Source organism: Belonocnema kinseyi, chromosome 7, assembly GCF_010883055.1.
Source record: "Belonocnema kinseyi isolate 2016_QV_RU_SX_M_011 chromosome 7, B_treatae_v1, whole genome shotgun sequence".
Classification (NCBI taxonomy): Eukaryota; Metazoa; Arthropoda; class Insecta; order Hymenoptera; family Cynipidae; genus Belonocnema; species Belonocnema kinseyi.
In genome coordinates, this window is record NC_046663.1 from 74,231,229 (window position 1) to 74,243,089 (window position 11,861).

General features: G+C 32.7%; 1 protein-coding gene across 2 annotated transcripts in view; it reads right to left on the minus strand.

The window, feature by feature from the left end:
* LOC117177451 (protein Fe65 homolog) overlaps positions 1-11,861 on the minus strand; it is a 335,882-nt gene that overhangs the window by 121,858 nt on the left and 202,163 nt on the right. For both annotated transcript variants that reach the window (XM_033368150.1, XM_033368151.1), the window contains one exon: positions 10,136-10,439. In XM_033368150.1, the coding sequence (XP_033224041.1) occupies positions 10,136-10,439 (304 nt within the window). The remainder of the gene's footprint in view (positions 1-10,135; positions 10,440-11,861) is intronic.

The following is an 11,861-nucleotide window of genomic DNA, read 5'->3' on the forward strand; positions in this document are numbered from 1 at the left end:
ACACGACCCCCTTTCCAGCATGTCATTTTGGGGGGTACATCTGTGACTGGTCCCAGAAAAAAAACTTAGGCCAGACACGACGCCCTTTCCAACGTATAATGGGAGGGGGGAGGCACCCCTGTGACTTTTGGTCACACAATTTGGTCACAGTCCTGGAGGCGGGAAGGTATCCCAATGACTGGTCACAAAAATAACTTAAATAACACACGACCCCCTTTCCAGCGTCTCATGGGGCGGGAAGGCACCCCTGTAACTGGTCTTAGAAAAAACTTAAATAACACACGACCCCTTTACCAGCATATCATTGAGCGGGAAGGCACCCCTGTGACTGGTCCCAGAAAAAACCTAAATAACACATGACCCCCTTAACAGCGTCTCATGGGGGCGGGAAGGCATCCCTTTGACTGGTCCAAGAAAAAACTTAGATCAGACACGACCCCTTTTCCAAAGTATCACAGGAGGCGGGAAGGCATCCTAATGACTGGTCTCAAAAATAATTTAGGTCGGACACAGCGCCCTTTCCATTGTGGCATGGGGGCGGGAAGGCACCACTCTGATTGGTCCCAGAAAAAACTTAGATCACACACGACCCCTTTTCCAACGTGTCATGGGGGGCGGGAAGGCATCCCTGTGACTGGTCACAAAAATAAATTAAATAACACACGACCCCCTTAACAGCGTCTCATGAGGCGGAAACGCACCCCTTTGACTGGTCCCAGAAAAAATTTAAATATCACACGACCCCCTTACCAGCGTCTCATGGGGGAGGGAAGGCACCCCTGTGACTGGTCCCAGAAAAAAACTTAGGTCAGACACGACCCCTTTTCCATTGTGTCATGGGTGGCGGGAAGGCATCGCAATGACTGGTCACAAAAATAACTTAGGTCAGACAACACGCCCTTTCCAACGTGTCATGGGGGGGCGGGAAGGCACCCCTGTGACTCACCACCGAAATAACTTAAATAACACACGAGCCCCTTTCCAGCGTCTCATGGGGGCGGGAAGGCACTCTTCTGACTGTTCACAGAATTAGACTCAACGTTCCAAGAATTTTTTATGTTTAGTATTTCTGCGATTTTTAATATTTAACGTCCATCCTGCCTTCCAGGAATTTCCTATACAATTTAAGTCGCACCGCTAAATGTTTTGCAATATATCTGTGATTTTTCATATTTATCGACTATTTTGTCGAAAACCGTCAGTCGTAGGGTAAGAACATATTCAAAATAAAATATTTATTTTCAAAGGATCTACAACTTTTATTTGAAGCTTTTTTTAAATAAATTTTCACTATTCACTGAGATAAACCTAAAGAAACATAAAAAGACTTTTAGGATTTCCACAGCAGACGTCATATCCAAAAGGGAGCTTTCATCCAGATGTATTTACACGAAGCTCGTTTGGTAGATAGAAGGGAGAAAGATGGAAAGTAAAAAAGAAATAAAAGTCTTTCCAATTTCTTCTATGTCTTCTATCGCTGAATTCTAGACTCGGAAACCGCGAAGTCTGAAAGGATCGATGGATAATTGCTTGACTGGCGTATATCCAATGAATTTCTTTACGAACGCGGAAATTTGCAGCTTACGGCCAATAACGAGTGCCCTAAATCTATCCCTACAAGAGAAAATAACCGGAAACTATCATTTTTAGGAGTACATTCTTCAAATGAGGGAAGTCAATAAGAAAATAAAATTCTTATATAAGTAATGTTATTTTAGAATTTATTTTATAAATTTCAATTATAATCTGCTCTAAAGCATAACTGACATGACGAATTTTCATTTAAAAATTTCAGACTTAAAGTTTGAAATAAAATGTTAGAAGCTTGAAGGATTCTTACTACTTAAATTTATTTAACCTCAGAAGCTATTTATCTAAATTTGTTTTCAATGTTAAGCTGTTTAAATCTGAAGGCTTCCAAATTAATAAGGTACAATTTTTCAACTTTTGTATTTCAAAACACATATTTTTGAAACCTGTTATATAAATTTGGGCAATTTTCAACCAATAATTATACCCACATTCAATGAATATATACAACCATTCATATCTGAAATAAATTCTTTAATGATAATTTTTAATTTGAAAACGTACGATTTTGTACATCATAAAAATTGCTTAAATTATGTTACAAATATGGAACGTTCCTAAAAATCTTGTTTAAAATTCAAGTACCAAATAGACCCAAAAATAATATCGCAACCGTGAAGTTCCAAGTCACAATGACAAAATATGTAAGGCCCTTTTGGCTATCAATCAGGAAGTACAAAAGCATAAGTCTCAAAATATAAGCCGCAAATAACACCCGGGACTAAAATCCCTAGAAATATATTATTAGTACTTAAAAAAAGACGAAAAATTTATAAATGAAAATAATCAACACTTTTGTGCAGCCACAAATCATGATGAAAGAATTTTTTTAAATAAATGATACCCATCGTAATAATCAATCTAGGAGATCAGATATTTCCCAATTTCCCAAAGATTCGAATTTACTAACTTTAAAACCATTGTTTTTTGGTATGAATATTGATAATGAATCATTTTTATTGAAAGAGTTAGGTGCAGCTTTCTCTTATTAATCCAATGACACCAGAAACTCATTTTCTATGAAAATATCGTTTATTGATCTTTTTATTTCGGACGGCAGTGTCGATTCCCATTGTGACGATAAAATAGATTCTGTTTCCGAGTATGTTAGAGAGATTAAAGTTCTTACGCAAGGCCTTTTTTTAACATAAAGTGCGTTTCCTAATTCATCTAATTACACATAAACGCTGGTTTCCAGATACTCATAGTAAAAAGTTTTACTAATTCAACGCATCATGCTTCATTATACGGTAAATGAAATTCACAGATATGACAGGAGTATCCCCAATTGTTTGTGTTTCGGGCAAATGTTAGAGCATCGAACTCATCCCATTGAATCTCAATTATCACCGTCGTGGTGAATTCAATTATTCAATGCAGAAACTTGATCGCAGTTTGAATGTGAGAATCCGCATCTCTGAAGTGAAAGCAAGTCTAGGTGTTTTGATCGACGCGAGTTATCGGGTCTTCCCTCCCTCAAAACTTTGCATATTCTCGGGCGTGTTTCAGAGGGAGTCGATTCATCTCTCGATTAATATCGGAGAGAGTCTCGGCTATATCGTGATGGCACTATGAGTAGAGCACATAACGATGTAATGTTACTCGCTCGCAACTAACGAAGTTACTACTCGAAACCTCGGTAATGGCTTCGTCTACATCACAATGCCTTCATGAAAATTCAATTCCACCCGTCGGGAAGCAAATTAATTATCGATGGAGTGCCGTAAAATAGAAATTTCATTTTCTGCAAGGCTTGACAACAAAAAGTTACACTAATCTTGTTAAATGCGAAACCCTCGACGATTCATTCACAGGTAACCAAATTGAGGTATTCATGAAAATTCTCAGGAAAATTTTCTCTAAAATTAAGTAATTTTCAGTTCTTAATAAAGTAGGGGTCGTTTATGGGCCGTGCATAAATCAATTAAAGTTTTTTTTAAATCTGAACTTTTTCAGGGTCCGTGAGTTATAATTGTTTTATTACTGTCCTTTATGAAGTAACAAAGTAGTTCAAATTGCAATCAAGTACTTGGGAATTCAACTAAAATAGATGAATTTTACACGAAAAATTTAATAGTGAACATTTTAACCAAGGAAGGATTTGCAGTTTAAGCTAATAACAGTTAGGTTGAACTAGAAAATAAACATTTTTAGCTAAGTAATTGAATCCTCAATCAAAAAGAATTTTAGAGTCAAAAAAGAAAAAAACTCCATCCAAAATATTGAATTTCCAAGCCAGAAAGACGAGCTTTACATCAAACAGTTGAATTTATAAATTAAGTTCCTCTCGATATTTAGAAAACAATACATATATTCTTAAAAATACATTAAAATGTTCAAATCCCTTACATTTATTATAATATTCAAAATAAAACATTGACAACTTGAATATTTCTTTGAAATACTTTAAAAATTTAAAAAAAATCAATTCTCATAGAACCCCTAAAATCTCATGAAATATGCAGAAATCCCAAAAAGTCCTTTAGTATTTCACACCATTTAATTTACTCTCTACAGTTCTCTAGGAATTCTATAACATTCCCTAACATTCCTTGAAATATTAAGAGCTCTTTGATATCTTTGATATTCTTCTAAAATCCCTTACAAACTTTGAAATCTCACATTTTTCTTGGAACAGTGTAAAATATATTACTGAATATAATTTTACTATTACTGTGCTTTTTTATATACATTCAATATTGTCGTTCTTAAATGATTAAAAAGGGCCTAGTGAAATTTAAAACATGTGACATTGGTAGAAAATTACGCTTAAAATTTTTTAAACTACCTGTTCTACTTGCAAAATATCGTGAAGATACTTGGCTTCTTTTACAGTTCTACACATTATAATTCATAATAAAAGTCCGAGGATGATTTCAGAAATATTTTTCAAATATTTCAGAATTTTTTTATTAATCTGAAACCAATTTTAATTCTTATTTGGGCGTTCAAGCCATCCATCGTATGCGGTCTTTTTCCAACAGTGTGTAACTCTTTTAATAGGATGTCGGGAAATGATGCTCAGTTTTATTGAAACGTAATATAACCTCATTAAAACTAGGATACTACCCTTAGAAAGTAATAACTACCCTCTGTAAAGAATATAAAATTACATTCTGTTCATGTTTTATTTTCGACGCAACTCTGAAGATACTATGGGTTTTAAATAAACCTGCATCATAGCTTAGACATACCAAAATTTATTTAATTTTAATTCTCGGAGTTTTGTATTAGTTTTTGTTACGCGATATTACTTTTCAATAACCTTTTTTATCATACCATTTTTTACCACGAGTGTTTTGAAGGCTCAGAAGCGGATCTTGAACTGTCTTTAAATCATTAAAGAAGCTATTAAATAATTATGGAATATTTCTGAAGTCTTTCTTGGACTTTTCTCATAAGAAATCATGTGAAGAACTACGAAAGAAGCAAGGTATTCTTCAAACGGTTAGTTTGAAAAAGTTTAAGGATAGTTTTCTCATAATGGCACAGATTCAAACTTTAAGTAAGTAATTTGTCTTTATTACACACAAATATTATAACGAACCGTTGTTAGACGTTTGAAGGCCTTGGTCCACGAGTCAAACATTTTTCTTTATTTAAAAAAATGTACATTCACTTTGATATCAAATGAAAGGAAGCAGGTGGGTGAGACAGCAACAACAAAATTTTGTTTGGGCCACCTTAATACAGATGAGACAGAAAGATTATTGATAAACGAAAGGAATTTTATTGAATTATCAAGTCGGAATTCTCGATATTAATAACGTTACTTCAAAGTGACACTTATGAGAATAAAATAGAAAAATGTATTGTATATGGCCAATATTCAGCAAATCTTCAAGCATTTAGCATCGACACTACCCAAGACCCTGTTATACCATTAAGGGACGGGAATGGCAATAGTGCTGAGGAGAGTTTCCAAGAAATGCCAGAAGAGCTTCTCCTTTCCCTTCTTTTTAGCTGGAGTCGCCGCAGGTTGACGGACGTTTCCTTAATTGCATTTTTATGCTCGTCCGGATTTCCGGACCAATTTCTATTACTTTCCAGTCCACATATAGGTACGCATTTATAGTTGGGCAGGATTGAGTTGCAACGACTCCTAATTGAATCTGAGAGGATGAAAAACTCAGAAAAAATTTTAAAATAAGGATTTACAACTAATTTTTTTTTCACAAATCTTGGAATTTATTATAAATAGATTCAAAATGTTGGACTAAAAATGCCAATCGTAATTATTTAAGAAAAGAAAAATCTAGTAAATAAATTTCTATTACAAGCATCGATATTTTTAAATACCCAAAAAGCTTTGAAATTTTTGAAACTCACTGACATTTAAAAACTTACGGAATCTTTTAATTTCTATCGAAATTCCTTGAGTCCCTCAATTATTGTAAGATTCTTTAAAATCGTCTAAATATTTTGAAACTTCGAAATCTTACAAAATCTTTCGAAGTTTTTTATAAATTCTCAAATTAAAAAAATTTTTCCATAATTCTATAAAATTCTTTGAAATTCCTAGGAATTTTTCAAAATACACTACGTTCTTTAAAATCTATGAAATTGTTCAAATCTCTGAAATCTTATGAATCCCTCGAAGACTTAAAATTTTATTCCATTCTATTTACTATCTAATGTTTTCTAGAAATTCTTTGAATTTCCCTAAAATCTCTTGAAATGCTTTGATACTCTTTTAAATACCTTAAAATTTACTAAACCTCTTGAAATTTCGAATATCTCTTCAAATTTCTTCAAAAATTTTAAAAACTTAGAAATCCCATGAAATCGTTCATGACCTGTAAAATCCACTAAAATCTATTGAAAATCCCTGAATTATTTTGAAATCCTCTGAAGTCCCCGAAAGGCTCCCAAATTTTTTTTAATCCCTTGAAATCTATAGAAATATTTTATAATCTTATAGAATATTTTTATTTCCTTTAGAATTTAATGCACCTTTCAAATATTGTGAAAGCCGTTTAAATCTTCGAAATCTTTTGAATATCCTGAAATCTTAAGAAGTCATTTGAATTCCTCAGAAGATTTAAAATATTTTGAATTTTTTTCATAATCATACAAAATACTTTCAAATTTTATTAAGGGGGGGGGACGTTAATTCGTGCAAAAAAGGCACGTTTTTAAGAATTTTTTTTACGACACAGTTAAAATCTATTTATTAAAACCAATGGTATATAAAAGCATGGCATTTGAAGAATATTTGGTGAAATTTTCATGCAGAAATATTAAAAAATACGGCAATGGGAGCAATTATTCGGAAGCGTCTCGGAAAAAGTAGGATTGCGGTGCCCCTGATGACTCGGTGCTGCATCATCTTAATTCAAAAAATCAAAGTTGTCTCGTTAGATAAATGCTTTCCCCAGGTAACGCTAGGACGATTTTTCGAAATTTCAATTTTTCTCTTTTTGGGAACACTTTGAAGTGAAAAACACGTTTTTTGCGAAAAAAATCAGGTAATTTGTTATTGTAAAATAAAAAATATTAATAAATTTGAAAAAAACTTTCCAGCGTTACCTCGTAAATTATGTACAGAAATAGTGTTTGAAATTTCAAAAGGATCGGTGTAGTAGTTTTGAAGTTAGGAGGGGGACCGGCTTTGAAAACGTGAGTTGTGGAAAAAACGCTACTAAACAATTTGGAATAAAACGTTCATAAGTGAGTTTTATCGGCTTTCCTCAGACTGAATGATCGACGCCAGGTCCATAAAGAATGTTGCTATCATCGATGATATCTAAAGCATCTTTTTGATCCTGTCTACAACGAATCCTGCCTTCCTTTGTCTGTTTTTCAGCTCTGAATCGTGTTTTCCTGCGCTGCACGGAGAAAAAGATATCGCACAATGATATCTCAAAACAGGTTCCGAAGCTTTTTAGGATATTATAATGTACTAACATCGCTTTGCCACTACTAGAACCCTCGTTTATATAGTATAATAAGATAATAATATAATGTAAAATCTTGTAATGTACGATATCACGATTTTACGCTATTATAATGTGATAATTACGATATATAGCTCAGGAATTACGGTATATATTGCAATTCATGCGATATCGTTTTCTCCGTGTGAGTCTGTATGAGGCACGGTTACTAAAACCGCTGTATCCTCCATAGTTTTGCTCCGATTTATCTCAAATTTTCACACAATCTTCTTAAAAGGTTCTCCATTCAGAAAATCAAATTAAAAAAGTGAAAAAAATAATTTTTAACGTTAACCCCCCCCCCCCCCCCCCCCCCCCTTAAATTACGTGAAATCTTTTAAAATACTCGATATTCTTTAAAATACTTCGAAATATTTGAAATCCTTTAAATAATTAATGAAGAAATCCCTAGAAATTAAAAAAAAAATTATGTCCAAAATGATGAAATCTTTAATATATTTTAAAATTTATTAGAAATTATTTAAACGTTATAAATACTCTGAATCCCGATATAATCCTTAGAAATTCCTAGTTACCTTTTGAATTTTCATTCCATTACATTTACTCCCTAAAGTTATGTAATATGTTGAAAACTTCATAATTCCTTGCAATATTTAATGTCTTAAAATTCCTTGAAATCTTTAAATGGTTGAAAATTTCGTTATTTGACATGGCGAATATGTTATTTTACCAAATAATCCAAGGAATTTTAGAATATTTTTAGGGGAAAAGTGAAAATATAGTTGCAGAAACAAGCAAGGTTTTTTTCGACGATAATTTGCGTTTATATAAGAGCATCAGTTCTTTGCACTCTAAATCCCGAAATTAATTCAATTAATTTACGAAAATTTTATAATTTCATTGAATAAATATTATATACTTTATATGTAAAAATAGAATTAGTATGAGATGAATTTAAAAAAGCTAAAGATATCTGTCATCTGCAAAATACATTTAAAGTTTCAATTCTTTCAGAATTCTCGGAAAAATTATTATTATCTCAGCATGGTTTGACATGCAGAAGAGTATGCTACGACGTTTCTGTTGAATTATTTGATAAGGACTTCCCTGCAAAATTATTTCTAAAGTTGAAAATTCCATAAAACTGAGAAACGACTTGTTTTCGAACTTGCAGCCGCCAAATTGTAACCCCTTGACATCCTACTGAAAAAGCTCCACTATTCCCGAGGATAAGTTTCTTCACTTACTATTCGAACTGTCCGGGAGCATCGGCCATTCGTTTCATCGACCAGGTCGGATTTATTGAAATTTTATGCCGTATCACGATGAACTCCGACCTAAAAGTTTTATCGAGAAAGGCGGTCTGTTAGTGTACTTCTTAGGTGAAAGGAAAAGATCAACAGATAGGGCAAGAAAAAGAAAAAAGACGGCCTCCTATTGCGAGAGTCAATGCCCTGCTAAGCTTCTTCCTTTGACACGGCTCCAAAAAGAAATTCAAAGCAAGAATAGAAGATCGAATAACCTCTTGAGACTGTGTCCGATTTCGCTTAGACAAACATCACGAGGTAAAGCCATTGCTCTGAATAATAATTCAGACCTGTTTCCTTAGAAAAATTGAGTCAGACATCCAAACTTCTTCATTCTAAAAAAATAATTTCGTTACATACTATTCATTGACAGGTTTGCTAAAAAATTTCGATTTCGAAATTTAACGACTTTTATAAGTATTTTTCAGGACACTTTTGAAAAATGCCGACCTCACACTCGAAGGTAATATTACAAATTTTTAATACGGAGTAGGTACATACATGACAATTTCAATTTGTTTCAAGTATAAGATTGACTTAAACTGTAACATGTTTGTAATTATAATTATTTTTAAAAGCGAAAACTATAAAATTCTAATTCTCTTTAAACTAAACAACTATAATAATTCTAATAATTAGCAATATATTTGATCTCGCTGGTGTTTCTACTTTGTTTTTATTAATAGTTTTATGGTACTCATTTGCTAAGAAATGTTCTTCCTCATTATGAATAATAATTAGCAAATACTTTGATTAATCAGAGAGGAAGTCAAAACATAAAAAATACAAAGATCAAGGAGTCTTATTATATTTTTGTGTAAACTTTAAAGTATAATAATGAAAAAAGTTTTATTAAAAAAAAACAAAGAATTTTTTAAATATTATAAAATGGTAAATAAAAAGGTTATTAAATATTTTTGGAAATCCTTTGGTCAATTCTAAGACATTAGACATACAAATAAGCCCTTCAGATTTAATTAATTAATCTACAACTTTCTTTAAATTTTGTTTACAAAAAAGAGTGACTTATTAATTAGGTTCAGTACCGTGAACTGAGGCTAAGAGGCGTGTGAGGGAGAAAGCGGGAAACGCTTGATTCTGCATTTAAAAATGCAGAATTTCTTTTTCTAGGCAAAAGACATAGATGCTGGCAACTAAAAATGGTAAAACTTTAGTTGCAAAGCCAAGAAGGACCAATATCTAGTTTTAAATACAGAATTAATGGTACGCCGCTCAGCCCTAGTTTACGGTACTTCGAAAATAAAAATGAAATTTAGGAAATAATTTTAATTAATGAAAAAAATAAAATATGAAATAATAATTATGGGTGTAAAAACTCACCCCAAAATGTGATTGTCCGTTTTAACAGGAGCACAGTCATTGACAGAATTTTTGGTGAGTGGGCCTTGGGTCACATCGACCCCCATGCTACCAAGATCTAAAGCGGCATAAGTCCTCCGCGCTTGCGCTCTTGTGATACCCCCTCCACCACCCATTACTTCACCTCCCCTACCACCACTTGTAACGAGTCCTTGATAAAGCTCTTCGTACAACGTACTGCCATTATCGTTGCTATTTAGAGCGTCATCCAGACGAGCTGGATCCAGGTGGTAATTCGGATTTTCAAAAGAGAGGAGGCCATTTTCTGTAACAAAGGTAGAGGAAAAAGTACAATAATTTTTCGAGTAACAAGCATCTGAAGACAAAGGTGCAAGTGATTCAGCTTTTCACACATTTATAAAAAATTCGCATTGTCATGATGAAATATTAGATAAAGTTCTACTTTTCAGTCTACTGGGAGTGAAAAGTACTTTTTTTGACAGGCATGATATAGTCGTTTTTGATAACTTTCTTCATTCTTAAAAGTCTGGCACATTATATAGCTCGTCTTCATAACTACTTTTAAAAAAATTACACCGCAATTTCGATGCGCATCAAAATTACCATATACAATCTTTAATGAAGTTTTCAGAAGTAGAAACCTCACTATCGCATTGGCATTAAACTACCGATGTGTTAACATAAATTACCAACCATTTTAGATACAGTAAAGTTTCGGAAATTTTTGAATAATTAATAATTCCTTACAATTTTTAGAATCTTAAAATTCTGTAAATTTCTGGTTATTGATAAAGTACAAAAAATGTCGAAAATTAATAGAAATTTCGAAAATGTTCACAACTAATCAAATTGTCTGTAATGTATAAAATTACAAAAAAAATCCAAAATCAGTAGTCGTAATGTTTGCAGAAGGAAGTGTTGGCTTGCCTGCTGCTCACCTTCAGCCTCGTCTTCTGCTCACCTTCAGCTCTGTCTGCAGCTTTCTTTAACTACACATTTTGCTTGATTCTGGCTGCGTCTTCGGTTTCCCTACGACTCACAGACTGCTCCTGCTAAAAACATCCTACTCATCCAAAAAACCCAAGTTTTACGCGCCTGCCCAATAAAATACTGTTTAACTCCGTACACTGCGAAAAAAATTACTTGATTCAAAGAAATGTAGTACTGAATACTTCTAATCAAATATTGCTTTGATCCAAGAAAATTTTTCTTATTTCAAGAAATAATGTTTTTTAAATAAAAAAGTCATTTTTATTATAAGTAAAATTTCTTTAGATCAAAAACCTATTGGATTGGACATATATAGTACTGCATTTCTTTGAATTAAGTAATCTCTTTTCTCAGTGTAGGGAGTAAAAAATGACGTTAGAGCTGAATAATGAAAATTATTAAGCGATTGGTTATTTGCGTTAAAATATCGTTTGATAGATTGGAGTAATTTTAATTGATAAGTTACCATAAATGAACGAAAAATTAGTAAGAATTTCAACCCCAATGCCTGCAGGGGTAGTTTCAAACGCCTGTAACTTCCTTTCTAATTACGCGATGTAAAATTTTTATGAGGGTTTTGGAAAGTGCTTTTTACACGCTTTCATTCTATTTTATCATTTATAACAAAAAAATTAAAAAATTGTTTAAACAATTTTTTCAATAAATCAATTGTTTATTTAACTTTTTTCGCAATTTAGGCATCTACGATTTTTTTTAAATAGTCTCAAAAGAAAGC